The sequence below is a fragment of the Spinacia oleracea genome, chromosome 2 (assembly GCF_020520425.1).
Source record: "Spinacia oleracea cultivar Varoflay chromosome 2, BTI_SOV_V1, whole genome shotgun sequence".
In the NCBI taxonomy this organism is placed as follows: Eukaryota; Viridiplantae; Streptophyta; class Magnoliopsida; order Caryophyllales; family Amaranthaceae; genus Spinacia; species Spinacia oleracea.
In genome coordinates this window covers 101,266,668-101,285,274 of record NC_079488.1, presented here as the reverse complement: position 1 = coordinate 101,285,274, position 18,607 = coordinate 101,266,668, and the positions used below count along the sequence as shown (strand labels likewise).

The following is an 18,607-nucleotide window of genomic DNA, read 5'->3' as shown; positions in this document are numbered from 1 at the left end:
TCACTCTCCACCCCTTACACATTTCCCACTAACTATATTAAAAAAATACCCCACTATCAACTAACACCTATTAAACTAATACGGAGTAAGTCAATTCAAATGTCTTAAACTCCGCAACGGTCAAACCGATACGAGTATTAAGGGACGGAGGGAGTAGCTAATAATCGTGGCCTAGCCACTCCCATCAGGTCCTCATGTAAAATCCTTCCAAGCTCCAAAGACGGCACTTGGATCAGTTCCATCCTCGAGTTTTGCATTACTCCTACGTTTGCTAACCAATCTGCAGCCCTATTGCCTTCCCTGTAAACATGTCTAAGTAGGACCTCCCCAACTATTATTAATGATTAACTTACGACAATGTTGCACTATGTGAGCACATTCCCCTCCATAATCATCTGAACCTTGTAGTGCTAATATGGCTGCTTGATTATCCATTTGTAGCATTACTTTGCTTATTCCCATACGAATTGCAAGCTCCAGACCCATTTCCACAGCTTTTAACTCGGCTCGAAAGGCCGAACAGTGGCCATTATTTACACAATTAGATTGTCACGTTCAACATATTTGAATTACTTGCTTTTGAGAAACAGATTTTTGAGACAAAAGGGATATTGAAAAGAATAAAAATCTCCAAGATAAATGCAATCTCCGGCTAGTTTAACAAACAACTTGATTTCTTGAATGCAACTCCAACTAATTTAACAGACAACTGCAGCTGAAAAGAGGAACACCGATAAATATACAAGCTATGCAGAGAACACAAACAAGTGACAAACCACAGCGATTTCTCCTTTCTGCCAGCCTATTGAGATCCACTGAATAGAGATAATTTCACAAACTTCACATCATTCTGATTCTTTTACAATTTGTAATGGAGTTTCTGATTCCTTCACTCGTAATAGAATATGGTGCAGAGGCAGATGGAAGAGAGGCTGACTTGTCAATATAAGCACAACGTTCCTCCCCTTTCCAGAATAAGATGATCCTGTTTGTACTTGCGTGAGACCAACTGTCACCTGCTCGGCAAGATCAATCACTAAGAAAATCAGGACAGTTCACTCTTCAAGGAAACAATAGTGCAAATCAGCAAATACAGAGGCAAGGAGATCAAACATGGCTATTGTTACCTAGTGCTAGAGTTAGTTGATATAATCCTTCTGCACACTTGGTCGCCGCTTGATTTAATAGAACCACCTGAAGGTACACAAATAAACAACCAATAAGATCCAGGTTATTTCCATGCAGAGGAGGTTGGGGGACAAGGGTGAGTTAATTCATGACTAAATCTGCTACTATGCTATGTACATTGCATTCTTCAAATGTTCAATTTATGTATACAATTAAAACTCTACTCTCTATATCTGAATGACTGTAGGTACTAATTGGACATGGGTTAGGATCTAGTGGAGCATTTCTGACAAGGAAATAATGGTTCCAGAGTTTTTAACTCAGTTGTGCAGCTAACATCAAGTAGACTGTTTCATCTGTTTTTCTTCTGCCCAAGCATGCCTTAGAGTGGGGAAGGGTGTGCCGTCATCCAAATACAAAGAGTGAGATTTCACTTACTGCCAGATTGAACTTCTTTGCAAGCTTCATCAATTTCAGTGCCATTTCACCGAGAATCCTTGTCCTAAGGGCCATGTCCTCGAAATCTTGACGGAAATAAAATGTAACACTATCAATTACAACCAGTTTGACCTGAGAGAAATACAGCTCAAAAGTCAAGTCAAATCAGTCAATCATACTCTGTATAACATGAAACGACATACTGTTGCAACTATCGTAATATTTGATTGTCGGAGAGGGCAGTCTAAAAATAGAAGTAGCTACTGCGGTCAGAATTTTGCAGTGCACACTGATAATTATAGAAAGACACTACTTAAATATGTACATTATATTTGTCCCCTTTTTCATAGAAATGGTTATGATTAGATTTTAGGATGTCCACTATTTAAAGAGCTGCGCACCCTGACTAGAACAAAACAGGTGAATGACTAAAAAATATACAAAAAGAGGACTTTCAAACAACAAAACAACCAATATCCTAGGCATCAATTTGGTACCTACATCTCTGTGCTCTGAGACCCATTTGTCCAGATGATTTATCATCGCAATTAGCTCAGTGTAACTGCAGATCCTAAAATGGAATATGTTAGCCAAGAAATCTTTGGGAAGCAATTTTTCTTTAACAGCTCGGATATCCCTTTGCCGAAAGTGTTTATCCTTCTCCATATCTTCAATGCATCCTTCAGCGATCTGTAAAGTACGCTCCACCATGAAGCTTCCCTCTGTATCTAAACATGCATCTAACAGCTTAGATTTAAGCATAAGTAAACTAGGGAAAGTGGTGTAGCTATGACTTACCTACATAAATTGCTTTTCCCCCAAGACCACCAAAGTGAGCTGGAATTTGGACATTAATTGCAAGTTGAATCCTAAAATATATACAACATCAATATTGATGCATAACAAAACTAAAGAGACTATAAATAAAAACTTTTGGGTCCTTACCCAAATTGTGTTTTGCCAATGCCAGGTATTCCACCTAAATTCCAGAAGAAGTAATTATTTCAGCAACGCAATATCATCTAGTATAGTACTTACATAAGAAATAAATAAAATTGTGGTACTTAGAAATTTTGGTTTATGTCAGCAGTCAGCATTTCTGATTATGCAAAAACTAGAGGATATACCTATCTCAGTAACTTCTTTGCAGCTTATACCACCACCAAGGATGTCATCTACATCAGCAGAAGATGTAGTGATCCGTACACATGAGTCCTCATGCAACATTTCCCAAGCATTTTGAGCACCTACAGCAGACATAATAAAAGATATCTCAATGCTTGAAGTGAACGCCGTATAACATGCTGAAGTTTTTAGGCATAATGTTCATTAGTAATGCACTTTGAAAGAATCTGTTTCTTAGACAACAAGATGGTCATGTCACAAAATGGCTTGATATGACATGGTTGTTGGGCCATCCAAAAATATTTGATGGCTTCGGGTCGATACAATTTCATGCAAAAAGGAAAAATGACGTGGAGAACCTCTCCTCAACATAAGACTTACCTTTCTGAAATGTCTGTCATTGACCCAACATAATTTCCTCTAAAAATAACTTTCCCTAGGAACTTGTTTTTTGTATTTTTAAGTTGCTACTCCAGCCTTAATGAGCAAGTTCAAGGACACTCCATACCATAGAAATAGAACCAACGCAAGAAAAGTGTTTTGATAAAAACTGGAAACTAGACGATAGAAAGAGCACGCAACCAACTTTTTGAAGACACCAACTGAGAGATATGGAGTATTATGATATGTAATGTACCCATTCTCTGATATCAGATTTTTAACCTCCCAACCTCTCCCCGGGGCCAACAACAACAATGGCAAGGGCAATAAATTAGAATATTCAGCAGCTCCCCCCCCCCCCCCCCCCCCCCCCGAGGTCCTGGATTCTATAGTAATATCATCAAACTATCATGAGCGTGTGATAACTACTACAATATTTCCAACAGTGCATACTCTAAAGTTTCCATCTTATCTATCATAGGAAATTCTGCATTGCAGCACATCACATGAAAATTGGAAACTTCAATCAAATTAGATAAGCATTTCAAATCGTGTCAAAGTGACTGTTAACTAAAGGAGATGAGATTAAGACATGATGGTTGATATTTAAGATGCTTCACATTATTATCCATAAGAATTAAGAAAACAAGACATGTTAGCTGCAAGTGAAGTGTAAATAGTTCAAAATCACTAAGAAATTACTCCATCCCATCTGAATGTACATAACGCCAAGTAAATGAGATCCCATTGCAACCCAAATAAATGAGATCCCTTGCAACATGTTACTAAACTTATGGCTTGATATCTTTAGCTTGTGAGCACCACAATCAGCATTGAAGGTACAGGAAGAGAATAAGAGAGACCAGGTTAACAATCTACTACTAATGACTGGTTTGATTGCAATCACTGTGCAATATACATAACGTCATATCCTACTGTCAGAGTTATGTTTAAGAAACCCATCCCTGAAAGTACTAGCTTTATTAATAGATGTTTGAACATCGTGATAAATAAAGCCCTTCTGGCTTGGATGATCTAAGTGTGGGTGTTTCGAACAGATACCATGCTAACCTTGAGATAAATTATTAAGCGTAATGCTTGAAGAAAACAATAGAATTACCAGTAAGAATAGCATGATCTCCACCAGACGTGTCCAGTCTGCTGCTATGTGATGCAGCCTTCAATATTTCAAGAGCTTCAACTTCGGAAATATTTAAATCTGTTTGAAATAAAAGGTCAGACTTCATCATGAACTCAAAGATATAAAAGAAAAAAAAGGAACATTACATGTCATAACTAATACATCAGAACATCCTTCACAAGGAGCAACATCAATAACAAGTTATACCAACACATTGTAAATCCTCTGAGCAATATAAGAGGACTCGAATTGCTCGGAAGCCAGTTGGCATCCTGGCAATGGCAAAGTATGCCTAACAAACTGCCTTATGTGCTCTCACATATTACCATTATCACAAATTTGAATACTTGGTATATACAAACTCAATTTTAAAAAAGTGGGTGTCGTGCAAATGTTGTATACATCCAACATCAACAAATTTGTAAGGAGAAAGTCAAAAGATTGAGTGAATTCAGCTAGGCATTTCATCGAACAGTTGGAAGAAGTGCCAGATTGATGGAATTAGTTAGACATTTTATCGAACAGTTGGAAGAAGTTCTATAAAACAGGAAAAAGTTCCAAAAACCCTAATATATGTGTATAATTCAGATAATTAAAGATGAAAGTAACCTAAATTAGGGGGCATAAAACGTAGATAAAAGGAAAGGGAAGAAACCTTTGGCAAGAAGAGAAGGCGAAACGGAAGAAAGAGAGGAGAGAGAAGTGTATCCAGCTGATATCAATTTCCCCCTTTGTGTTCCTGATATCGCCATTCTCATCACCTCCATTTTCTATCTCCTCTCTCTTGTTCGTTTTCTCGCGCCAATCAACTTCTGATTTTGAACACTAGGAAAGTAGGTGACCAGGAGTGCCTTAGAACATGAGATTAAGACATGATGGTTGATATTTAAGTCACTGCCCTACATACTCACAACTATACAGGATCTTATATCTTTTCCACGTCATCGTCCATATCACTTTCCACTATCTTGAGTCACTATTACGAGTCACCTTCTTTATTTTTCTACAATGGTGAGGTTGTCCACCACTCTCTCCTAATTTTATCAATACTCCACCATTTCTTTTCTCTCTTATGTATAATTAATTACGGATATTTCATGAAATACCCCGAGTTTTGCCTTAATTCACCAAATGCCCATCAAGTTCCAATAATTCACCAAATACCCTTCACAAATGACTTAATACCCCAAATACCCCTCCATGACATCATCATCCTTAATTAACCCACCCATTTACCCATTTTTCCTAATTAACCAATTTTTTTCCTAATTAACCCATCTTCTTCCTCTCACTTCTTCCGCCACGACCCCTTCTTCCTCTCCCTTCTTCCGCCACCACATCGCCCCCGTTTCCTCCCTCCTCGACCCCATCACCGCCGCCACCACCTCGCCCCCATTTACATGCATTGAAGCCCCTCGCCTTTTCCTCCTCCCTCACGCCCTCCCTCCCTACATTACCACCATCGTCGCCACTCATCATCGTCATCTGATCTCCTCCTCTTACAACACCAACACCACCAGCCTCTTCTTGGTGGTGGTGGTTGTTGTTGAGGGGACCAGCTGATGTTGGGAGGGAGAATTGAAGAGAACAAGCGCCGCCACCCACCTCAAGGATTTCCATGCATGGCTGCCCCCCCTTCTAAACAAGCGCCGCCACCATCGAACCCAGAACCACGGACAAAATCGACGCCGAAAGAATCAAAGAGAACAATCGACGTCGTCGTCAAACCCAGAACCATAAAAAATAGCCGAAATCGACGCCGGGAGAATTAAAGAGAACAACTCACAAGAACGAAGTTGGGTTCTCTTTCCTCCATCAATCCCAAACTCAATTTCCTCAATAAAAAAACACATGTTTTCGCACAAACCCCCTTTCATTTTCATCAAAATTATCCATGTTCTTCACCCAATTCTTCAATGCTCGATTTTGGGTATTATTATTCTTCACCCGATTTGTTGTATGTTGGGATTGCAATTGATGGGTGTGAATTAGCCGTAAATAGAAGAAGGAAGGGGGGGAGAGAGAAAGATATGGAAGGTCAGGGAAGAAGGAAGGTGGTGGTAATGGAGTAGGAGAGAGAGTGAAGAAGGGGGGCTGCCATGGAAATCCTTGAGGTGGGTGGTGGGTTAATGGAAGAAGGAAGGGGAGTGAGAAAAGAAAAAGAAATGGATGGGTTAATGGGTGGGTTAATGGGTGGATAATTAGGGATTAGGGGGTTAATTAGGGATTAAGTGAGTAATGAAATCGTAATTGGTTGATTATGAGGATGATGATGTCATGGAGGGGTATTTGGTGTATTAAGTCATTTGTGAGGGGTATTTGGTGAATTATTGGAACTTGATGGGCATTTGGTGAATTAAGGCAAAACTCGGGGGTATTTCATGAAATATCCGAATTAATTAATAAAACTAATGACATCGTTAGTTATTATTTTTTAATTAAAACATTTTATTTAATATTAACAATCACTTAAGTACGTAAGCTATTTAATTTTTTTTGAATTCGAAATGAAAATTAAAATTAAATTAAATTTAGATTACATAATTTATAAAACAAAGAAATACATAAACATTTAAAATACAATCTACATTAACAATGACTTTGGTTTTCTTAATCTCTTCATTAGTTGTCGAAACGACCTCATATATGCTCAACCAAGTCATTTTTTAATGCAATTATGGGTCTCCCTATCACGAACATTATTTATGTTCGCCATATAACCACTTAAATTGAGCCTATCCAATCGTCCACTTCTCACGGTAAATGGTTGGTTGTTGTTACCGTTTGATGATCCAACTATATTTTGCGGTTGATCATTGATAAATTCCGATGCATCGTAATATCCATCTCGCTCATCTTCAACAATCATATTGTGCATGATAATACAAAAATATAGGAATAACAAAATTCTACATTGCGGAGAAGCCAGAGATAAATAATGAAATAACAATCATGTCCTATTGTTCTATGCTGTAAATCCTGTAATAAGTAATAATCAGATAATCACAATTAGCTGTTCAATAAAATCCCAGGTGCAATTCTGAACTCTCAGCCAGAATGGTTAGGGATGACTCCTGTACTCTGTACTCTGAAGCTCAAATTCTTGCAATCTAGTAGAAAAACACAAATTCAATTCAATACAGTTCACCATACCAGCTATTTGTTTCGTGGACAGGAAATAATGAGTTAGAAGGACATGCGTTTTGATGTCTGAAAAGGATTGCTACTTACCCTGATGAAGAAACTGGGATATATTGCTGGATGCTACGAGAGTGGCTGGGCGGAGCCTTGGATGAGAGATGTGAGAGATGGATGTATCCTGGCTTTCCTCATGGAGCGCGCCTCACTTCTTCCCTCGGCATATTCTTCCCCCAGTGGCCATCTAGGTCGGATATCATGCTGTAATACCACACGCAAGTGTAAATCAAATTCAATATAATTTTCAATATTATCAGCAAACCATTATTTTGGAGAGCAACTTTGCAGTAAAGCAGTAAATGAAAAGGGAAGCAAATAATAAGCTGCATTTAGTTCAAAGGAAAACATTTCGCATTTGAATTTTATTTTCAATGGAAAGTACTTACATTTTAATGAAATTTAGATTTCGAACTTCATTTTCCTTCATTCAGTTGTTCCTTGTTAGAAGAGTTTAGAAAGAAAAGGAGAAGGGGGAAATGGAAAAAAGGGAGCGGAGGGGAGGGGAGGAGGATAAGAGTAACGTGAGAAATAGGGAGAAAAATGTGGTATTCCTTTCTTACACAAGGAAAACTTTTTCTACCAGTTGGAAAACAATTTACAGCCTAGGAAAATTATTTTTACCCTTTCAAACTATTAAACTAAACGGAGAAAAATGGGAAAACCAGCATTCATGGAAAATGATTTTCCTCCCAACAAACACAACAATAGAAAAAGAAATGGTAAGTTTTGTATCTGATACATACCACTGTATCTTCGGGTTCATCAGCAGGTGGTGGTGGATCAAATCTTCCCATTTGAAAGTGTTCAATGCCGGTCCAAGCAACCATAACACCTTTTGAAGTAAATGGGTTAATCTTACATACTAAAGGCGGTAAAACCATTTTCAAAATCATTCAGCTCATCTGGATTTGATACTTTTTCTCTCTTTCGTCTTTAAATTGCAAGGAAAAAACAAAGGCGGAAGAGGATACAAGGCAGAGAGTGATTTTACCATTGTCAGTGCAAAGGCTGGGTGGAGGACAAACAAGCTGCACGCCTTTGTTCTTGGCAATTTGATCTAGTCTTGCTCTCACATATAGATTTGACGCAACGCCACCGGAGACAACCTGCAGAATACCTTTAATTAGTATCAACGCATAGAGTTCAGTAGCAGGTCATAAACCCGTCATTGACTACTTACGAAATATTTTATTGATGGCTCCATTTTCAATGCCCATTCAATAGCTCTTTCACATCTTTCCTCCAAATGTAACACTGCAACTCGCTGCATGAAAAATCCCCCAAAGTGAATCATCAAAAGGAAACAAAAACTACACAAAGAGCCACTTTACATAGGGGGAGCAACACCGAGATAGGAAAACAGAAAAAAGCTGTTTGACGCATGATATTAACCTGGAAAGAAGCAGCAATGTCAGCCCTAGACCTTCTGTCATGACTACTTGCTGAAGAAAGTGGAATTTCCGCATCGCTGCACACAGCCCAAGACTCGTGAACAACTGGAAATCAAGTTTATTATTAGACCGGTCACTACTGAACAAGTTCATTACAAGCAACATACACCTCTGTCTAGACAAAACTGAAAGCAGATTAAGCAATGAATTAAAGAGATTGCACCAACAAATACTAGATGCTATAATAACAACAGCAATTAATGTTGAGATGGCATTCAGCTTTAAAAAACATGCTACTGACACCACATACACCTTTGTCTCCGTTTCGCCATGCTTTACAGGTACCTCACGCTTGAGGTCAATATAGGGTGGCAACATGTTCTAAGGCACAATAGATACATACAATAACTAACAAAACCCAGTTTGCTTCCCGATATGCGGAGTCGCCAAGATGTGAACAAGCTTGCCCCGAGCAGGTGCAGATACTTACATGTCTTTTGATCCGATTGCCAGCTTCACTTGAGTCTTCAGACCAGCATAGGAAAAGTTGCAATCCTTGTGATGTAGCATTGGAGTCTAAAAAAAAGAAGTAAACAAGAATCAGTAATGAACACAGATATGGATAGTCAAAATTCAAAGTATACAGTCTAAATTGTGAATTAGGGAAATGTTAAAGAAAATAAAAGAAGCGAACTTTGAATCTTATAGACTTAGGATCACCCTCTCGAGCGAGCTCCTCTACAGCAGGACCACCACTCCTCCTCATATCAAGGCCAAGCCACTTTGCTGTCTTGTCATATGCTTCACCAATTGCGTCGTCAATACTCGTCCCAAGTTGTATGTAATGGCCCAGGTCACGTGCAAGAATCAGAAGATTGTGTCCGCCTAGAAAGAGAAAAAGTTTCTTTGTTATGCCCTGAAAAACTACTATGACCTGTAACACCACAGTTAGTTTTCTAGCCCTTCACTCAATCAAAAAACTAGCACGATTCTGGTTAAAAGACAAGAACACAAAGGAAACAACATTGACAAATAAACACAAATCAAATTGCAGGTCTAGATAACAAAGCACTTCAAATGCTGTTAATAGAAAACGTATTTGTACACTAGAACCCCAAATTCCCATCAAGTAGCTTTTAACAGTTCCGAGATGGAAATTGTAATGAACTGTTGAATCATAGCGCACTATGCGATGCCAGTTATGCCACTGCTCACTGGGAATTCCACCCATAAAGTGTGTTAATCAAAACAATGGTATCAATCGTAGATTAAGGGCTTAATTTTAGAAACAAATATGAGCCCTAGTTCCATGAGCAATGGGTTCGGAAATAATTAGCTGTTGATAACTTCCAAAAGTATCCTTCACGGAATGCAAAGAAACTGCCACATGCAACTTAAACACTGCAAAACTTATCATCCTTACAAAATTAATCTTAAATCAGACTTCAGACTTTCCCCCAGTGTGTTCAACTCTCATTGTTGAAACATTGGGCATAATCTCCAAATTGTTTGCAAATTCATGAAACAATATGTTAATTGGAATCTGCTAAAGCATTTTGTTTATGATAAGTTGATTACTTACAAATGATAATGACTGTGGGAGACTAGATCACTAGAGAAATCATTCAATTTTTGGAACATGGAAAAACACAATCGATTTAGAACTCAAGATCATTCACTTTAAGAGCATATCATATTTTTTGGAGTTAAAAGACTCGTTATGCCAATGGGATAGCATGGTTGAAGAGAAAGGTGCAAAAGAATGATACCAAGTGATCATGATTACCTGAAATGAGCAGGGCCACGAAAGGAAACTGTAGATTTCTGTCTGTCAACCTGGAAAATAAGAAAAGTATGAACGCAACAGCAAATAGAGGCTTTTATTGGGTGCAGAAGAAACAATACTATAAACTGTCAGAACGCACTGAAATCCACATACTAAGTAAAGAATATGAAATTATCCGCGCTGATATCAAAATTCAACATATACTGCCAGGCATATGGAAAATAATTTTTGGTGCAGGGATGTCAGCAATACCTTGCCACTAAAGTATGAGCCTCCATATGATGCACACCAATGATAGGCAGCTGAAAGCTACCAGCAATTTCTCGAGCTTTACGGACACCAACTACATGAATAAGAAAGAGAAATCAAGTTCTTTAGCAAAGATGACTTCTAAAAGCTCTGAACATACAACTCGCAAGAATCATGGCCAATAAGTAGAAGACTCTTGTTTGTTCTTTCCATCTTCCTTCCTTCCTAAAAGAGGAAAACAGAGAGATACGGAGGGGTGGAAGCAAGGATTGTTGTCAAGTACTTCATTTATATAACAGAGTGTGATCCCAAATTTAATCTTTGGATCTACCAAAAATTTCACCTAGCCATTAAGATGATCATATTAACATAGAAGCGAGGGGTTACCACAATTTGAACTCATGATCCTATAACTTGTTTTTCAGAACCGAATTGGATAAATATTTGAGACTTCAAATGGACGTAGCCCACGACCCCACGTAGGTACTTTGTTTGTGATCACTTTAGTACATTTTAAAAACCAGAAAACCTAGATGCGCAGACACAACCCATGTCAGACGTTAATGAATTCCACGATTTTCAGTCCTAAACATAATTTAATAAGTTATACCCATATATAAGATTGAATACCCACATGCAAAATTTTAGTGCTTAAGCTCGTCATCACAGCCTGAAAATCCTCCCCCTTTTCTCCAGTTCGCAAATAAAAATCACCAAATCTACTGAAGGCACAGATTGAAAATTTTCAGGCACCACGGGAGGTGCAAAAATTTTAACGCACTGTATAGTCATACTACGTAACACAATCCATATTGAGACCCTTCCAAAGCTGAGACGAAAAGGAGACACTCTCAAACAATTCACACCCCAAATACACCACTTCACCAAGTCCCAACACGTGTTTATGCAACGAGACTGCAGCATGCATTATGATACAGAGACTATATTTTCCTGGCCTGGTCTAAAATATTTTCAGTAGCATCAAGAAGAAAATCAACCCAAAAACCGTAACCAGAACAAGATCCTTATATCCTCACTGTTAGTAGCAAACGGAAAATCTCTCAACCTAAATCACAGACCAAGACATCAAGCCATCAAGTATATGAAGGAGCATTTAAAACCTTATAATCAAACCAACCACGTCAACCAGATTGCTCTAACATACTCCAGACTATTTAAGCTTATTATATCAGAATCCCTCTTTGCTCATTCCCTAGGATTGTAAAAATGCAAGGTATTTTTCTGTTTTGCAGCAAAATAAGACCAGACACATAGATAGTCAACCAAATACATTACCACGTAGGCAAAGACCTAATCCAGGACCAATAGTAACTGCGACTGCAGAAAGATCTTTAGCCGTTAAGTTTGCTTTATCAAGTGCTGATTGTGTTACCTACAGATAGGGAAGAAAGGAAAAGAATAAGAACAGTGAGATGATTACATGCAACAGCTAGTTTCTACCATGTTTATCACTAATCATCGCACACTTGACTGACTTGAGAACTGAGACCCCAGATGAAAAAGTCATACAAATACAACACAAGTACTTCCTCCATGAACAGGTTGCGGGAGCTTAAAACATAAGTAGCCCTACTAGTGCTTAGTACATTGACAATTCAAAAGGTTCACGATGAACTAAAAACTAATGTGATGGCATCCTAACATCCCGAAGAGAAAATCAAAAGAGTCGCACTCATAATCCAGCAGTATCCGGCCCACATTCTCACTCTTAGAACTAGCATCTAGAAGTTGTCACATTGTTGTTAAACAGCTGATCTTGTTGGCTTCCATTATATAACACAGCCATTACTGACGCACCTCCAGGCTCCAGCAGTGGAACATTGGATAAATATATTTCCTTTTCAAAGTTTTCATAGAGCCAACCAACCATGACATCCCAGCAATAACAAATAGGAGATGGTTTTGCTTACAGGATGCAATTGCTACAACAGTTGTAAAACGCAATCTGGCTGCCTGGATGGTGCTGTGGATCATGTATCCATGTGCATATAAAGAAGAAGAGGTCCTCTTTTCTCAAAAAACAAATTCCTAACACAAATCCCAAAGCTGGAGAAGTTTGGGAGGGTCAAGACTTAAGCAGCCATACCACAACCACAGAGAAATATAAAATATTTTTCTTCCTGTCATTTCCCCAAGTTCCCCTGTCTTAATTCTAGGTGCATAGAATTCAGATAGAGTTACATGAAGAGTAATCACAATGATAAAGATAGGTAAAGAATCCTATCAATACGATTAAGTCTAATATTCAAAATCTCTGTTAAGACACACTGTTTGGCGATAGATATTTTTTTTATATCTTACAATCCCTAACATAGACTCAATGATATATAAGTGGCTCTTTGACAATTCGAACCTCCATTGATCCAATCTTAATAGAGCATATAGCAATACAGAATCAAGGCCACCAATAATAACTAGAAAAAGGGATCTATATCTTCTTAGTTGCATGAAAATCATTAAGGCCCCATTTGCTATGATGTAAAACGTTTTAAGTGAAAAATAATTTTCCATGAAAAACATTTTCCAAGGAAAAACGCAATTCCAAATATTTTTCCTTTGTTTGGTTCCTTATAAGAAAAATAACAGGAAAAGGAAAATGGGTGAAGATTGGTGAGAATAAAGAAGAGGAGTTAAGGAGGAAACATGAAAAAGTGGTTTCCCTTCCTTTCTAATGGAAAAGGTATTTCAACCTTTGAGGGAGTTATGGAAAATTGTTTTACATCCTTTGTCAAACCAAACAACGTAAAATGATTGAAAAGGGAAAACTGTTTTCCATGAAAACATTTTACACCAAACCAAACGGAGCCTAAGACAGCTCGAAAAGGAATACATGAAACAAAATGACTCACATGAGAGCATGTGAGAGGAATTGATTTTGGCACCATATATTGATTCTGGCACACCTCCATGTGAGTAGAGCAACTTTTGGTGTGCCAATATCATTTTCCCATGTTAGAAGGATGGCTGAGAAAACTAAATTAGCAAGGAGAAATTTCCAGTTTTTTGTAGAAATATCGCAGATTATTTTCATGTATCAGGTTGATTTTGGAAGACACCAGCCACCCAGGTCATTACATATAGAAATGCAAAGAGTAACTTATTATAAACAGAAGCAAGTCATACTGATGTAATTTACCTGATTAATGACCCTTGAATGAGCCTCTTCGGCCATTTTTGGGGCAACTCCTCCATACTGGACAAGCAGATCTGCCTTGATCAGCACAAATTAAATATTAGACAAGTAGATTAACAGTTATAGTTCCTTAAACAATATGAAGTATGTTATAATGAATATATAAGTAAAAAGACGGTTATCTATTTAGTTACTTCCATTAAGGGACATGTACCACAGAGATCATGCAACGTCCCTCCTAGAAAGCGAGATACCAGAATGCACTAATACATCAACAGGGTCGACATCAATAAAGGATAAGCCAAAGGTAGTGCTACAGTCACTAGACTGCTAGTGATATCAGCAACTCTTAAGTTAACCTATGTACAGATGTATTTTTCAATACAAAAAACATCAATTGCTAGAAATCTACATAATTACACCCACAAACTTAAATCATTCCAAAATTGTTCAGAACTTCCAATCTCCCTTGAATGGGTGCAACAGGATGTTATTATCTACTCCGCTCCTATTATCTGTCACTCTAAGGCTCTAAGCCTAGGATTCTCTTAGTCGTCTCTCTCTATTAATAGCAATATAGCACCCCTAAGCTCTCAAACACTATTTAAATCAAACAATCTAAAAGACGGACATCAATCACATTCGAGAGTCATACCAAAAAAAGTGGAGAATCACAGTAAAATCAGAGATGATCGCTCAGATACAAATGTAACAAGATTTTCAATATCTGTTCATTAATTTTGATTATGCAAATTGCACAACTAAAATTTAGGTATATACACTCAATGAGAACAAATATAAACTGAACATTACAACCAACAAATATAGTCAGTGAAAGAGAATTTATACCTGAGATGACACAACTTGACTAAGAATTTCGCCATTGCCTCTCACCTGAAACCACAACAATCAAATTAAAACATGAAATAGAACACAAACCCCATCTTCCAAATTTTTTTGTAGGGAGGGCCAAGTATAAGCATTAACGACATTTCCCAAGATTAATTTCGGAATTCATGACAAAATCGCGCGTCAATCGGCTATAAGCATAAATCTTTAATCTTTACAAATTACAACTAAACATTCTGACCCCAAAAGAAACAAAACAATAACAATAGCAAAAGAAGAAGACTTACAACAGCAGCAGCGGTGTCATCACAGCTAGTTTCAATCCCTAAAATAATCAAATCATCCCCATTTTGCATGTTTGGTATTTGAGTTTTGTGAGAATTGAATTGGGTAGTAGAATAATTAGCGGATAATTGGGTGCGAATGAATTGGAATTGGGATTTTCCAAGTTTATGTTTTGAGGAGAGTGTAATAAGTTTGGTGTGAAGGGAGGAGAAGGGAAGCAGGAATTTGAAGCGATGTAGTAATATCGTGTTAGAAAGGCTTCCCGCCATTCCCACCATTTTTATACAATGCTTGCTTCAGAGGAGAGATAAAGAGAGACAGATAGGGGCATAGCCAGGGCTGTGTTCGTATAAAGCGAGTCAACTCACAATAAAAGTTAATAAGGGGCTTATTAGTTTCGACCAGGGAATCAGGGATGGACATGAGCCGAATTGAACCGATCTCTAGCATGGTTCTGCTTGGTTTTGTTAAATTTAACTCGAGTTCGAACTCACCACGAGCTTAATAGTTTTTATAGAACTAGGTTTGATAAAAAAATTCTTTGAGATCGAGCTGAATTCCGATCTTTTTCGAGCCTTTAATTACTTGATAAACCGATAAAACATATTCCAACAATAATTACAATCATATATTACTGATTTTCTTAATCAACACCAAAATTATATTTTTCTTGGACAAGTTGCGCAACTTATGTCAAGAGTTCCCCTTTTTGTCATTCAATTGACAATTTAGACATTAGTATTAAAGATACATAACAATCTCACAAACTTGCATTACTTTAATTTTCTTCAAATTAAGGAGCTCACAAGCTTTCGAGCCGAATTCCACCGAGTTTGAGTTTGAGTTTGAGTTTGGTTCGTTTAGTTACTAGACTATAAATTCAAGCTCAGTTTGGTTCATTAACAAACGAATCGAGCTTGAACCGGACTTTTATCGAACTGATTCCGAACTGTTCACGAACAATTATGTTCGTGTCCAACCCTAGTTTCGACCAATGTGTTCAGATCCCCTCTATTTCCGGAAGTTCGGCTATGTTCATCACTTTGTTTTGTTTTTTTTAATTAAGTTTAGAAAATGAGTTAATTTTTTTATATGACACGTACCCTTCGACTAAGTATATATTCTATTCGGTTCATTTTGACTGAACTTATATTATCTTATATGAAACTATACTTTAACTTAGCTGAACTTTTCTTATTTTATGTTAAAAGTAACTCAATTTGTCTAAAATAAACTTATATATATGTGTGAAAATGTCAAAAAAACTCATTTTTTCTGAATTTATCTCATATTACGGAGTACTAATTTATCTGAACTTACCCTAATTTATCTTCTTTTAGTTAAACTTATCTTATTTCTGAAATAAATCCAAATAAGTCGAACGTATATAGCATAAATTAGCTTGCATTATCAATGTATCATTCAAGTAAGGTGACTAAGGTCTTCCATGAGTTTCATCCGTACTAAATCTTCTGAAAGAGGAGAAAGTAGAGGATATCACTTTATTTCAAGACCTTCTAGCAAAGTTAAAACTACAAACACCTTGTCACCTTGTAAAATGATGATTCTTCATTTACATTTTTAGAGCATTTAGAAATTTAATATGAAGTAAATTACTTATTACCTAGTTCACCTTTTCCTCAACTTATAACAAAAATCTGATTAGTTAAATCTGAAAATTCATATCTAATTAATTAGCAAAAGCAATTTTATTTCATCAAATTCATCATATAAAACTACTTTTACTTATTCTCAATTAATTCAATAAAAATGAGATGAAAGAATAAGACACGACTGACACGAGTCAAAACGGCCTAACCATTATTTGAAATTATTTACTAATTAATAATGTCTTGACCTAGTGGTTAAGATCAAAATGACATGTGTTCTATATACAATAGGTACAAGTTCGAATCTCCTCTTCTCGATATGTAATATGTACTGCTCTTATGGGATCATTTGCATCAAACAAAATTATCTTAAACTATTTTTCAACTTTAACAAAGTTTTGTACTAAAACTTCAATGATTACTTGAAAAATTCATTCCAAAAACATACATAATCCAACGGAGCCCATAACGATTCACATATAGGGAACTAAATGATCCACCTTCAAGTATATATAATGGTAAGAACTGAGAACACAAGTGTTAGGGAGACAAATATATTCACAATTTTTATATTTAGGAATTAGGATTACGTACTATATAAAGGTAATATTTGAGATAATCTTTCACCACCTTTCCAAACAAAAAAGCAAGATCATGTTATAGAGATACAACCACTTACTAAATTGAATGAGTTTCCGCTCTATAGAGTTCTTCACTTTTGATGATGCGTTTTCTCCAATGCAATTATTTGACCATTTTGTATTTTAAATTATGCTACGTTTATTACAGAGTAGTAAATATTGTTAAAAAAAACTGAAAATTTATATTTTTATCTAATATCTTGACTATCAATTACGATCAGTTTTAAAACTTTGACCACGTAATAGTAAATGTGAGAACTTTTATTGAAGAAAAGAAATGGATAGATTTCTAGAGTTTTGATAAGAATATCGTGAGACAAGATTAACAATATGTATTGATGGTGTAGGAGGAAATGTGACTCATATGATATATGTGTCTACTTTAATGTGGCCTACTTGTACAAAAGTATTATGACAATAAAATTGAGTTCAAACTATAGAAAATAATTACCATGATTTTAACTCTTTCAAGAAATTAGATAACATAAATCTAATTGAAAAGGGTTGATAAGCATGGTTATGAGTTTATGACCCACATCAAAGTAGCATGTACCAAATTTGGCGAATTTCATGATTCTTTGATTAATTCTTATGTCATTTGTAATTAAGTGGTCCATATTATTATCATAATTATATATGATCTCACATTATTTAATCAAATTGGACCAATAAAAGTATTCAATTGAAGAATGATCTACGGAGTACTCCATAAACTTTCGAAACATGTGTTGATTACATATCATGATATCAACCATGGTCATTTATATCATTCGGATCGGATCTATGAACACACCACTATGGAGTATGGAGGAGTATGACCAAGAATGTATAGTGGTAGCAGGTAGGGTTTATAATTGTAGTATAAGTTTGACCCTATAATGACTCTGTTCAATAAAGGTCATGTCCAATAAGAGCCCTGCCCAATAAAAGCCCTATTAACTTGACCCTAACCCTATATCCATTGGACTACCCTGTCCAATAACCAGGTCTAGGTAGCAGATAGGGTTTATCATTCATTCATTCTCCTCACATTGCACCAATTTCCCAAACTACGGATAGGAGTCATAGGACAATTGGTGTTAGGATCGGAAAGAAATAAGTAGTTGCAGATCCAGGTAATATATTAGTGGGTGCAAATGCTAAAGTTTTTATAGCTAATAAATTAAGTATGGAATATAAATTTTCAAACTTTTTTTTAAATTGAAATCTAAATTTAAATGCGCTCAAATAA

The 18,607-nt window shown here is 36.6% G+C and overlaps 2 protein-coding genes across 3 annotated transcripts; both read right to left on the bottom strand.

The window, feature by feature from the left end:
- Positions 1–611: 611 nt before the first annotated feature.
- LOC110803150 (DNA repair protein RAD51 homolog 3) lies at positions 612–5,133 on the bottom strand. 2 transcript variants are annotated; one of them, XM_022008633.2, is made up of 9 exons: positions 4,869–5,133; positions 4,193–4,291; positions 2,694–2,813; positions 2,512–2,545; positions 2,365–2,435; positions 2,068–2,288; positions 1,567–1,698; positions 1,128–1,194; positions 612–1,016 (listed from the first exon to the last, which is right to left on the bottom strand). In XM_022008633.2, the coding sequence occupies exons 1-9, from the start codon at positions 4,978–4,980 to the stop codon at positions 841–843; spliced, it is 1,032 nt and encodes a 343-aa protein (XP_021864325.1). In that variant the 5' UTR covers positions 4,981–5,133; the 3' UTR covers positions 612–840. The 2 variants fall into 2 exon arrangements, with proteins under 2 accessions (XP_021864325.1, XP_021864324.1); XM_022008632.2 differs by having other exon boundaries at positions 2,068–2,294; positions 4,869–5,124.
- Positions 5,134–7,045: 1,912 nt separating this feature from the next.
- On the bottom strand, positions 7,046–15,481 carry LOC110803137 (probable tRNA N6-adenosine threonylcarbamoyltransferase, mitochondrial). The gene is made up of 14 exons (XM_022008618.2): positions 15,128–15,481; positions 14,841–14,885; positions 13,995–14,069; positions 12,134–12,230; positions 10,841–10,931; positions 10,589–10,638; positions 9,497–9,687; positions 9,293–9,378; positions 8,804–8,879; positions 8,592–8,675; positions 8,403–8,517; positions 8,155–8,243; positions 7,445–7,612; positions 7,046–7,323 (listed from the first exon to the last, which is right to left on the bottom strand). Exons 1-13 carry the CDS (start codon positions 15,401–15,403, stop codon positions 7,478–7,480), a joined length of 1,410 nt encoding a protein of 469 aa, XP_021864310.1. The 5' UTR covers positions 15,404–15,481; the 3' UTR covers positions 7,046–7,323; positions 7,445–7,477.
- Between the last annotated feature and the right edge of the window lie 3,126 nt (positions 15,482–18,607).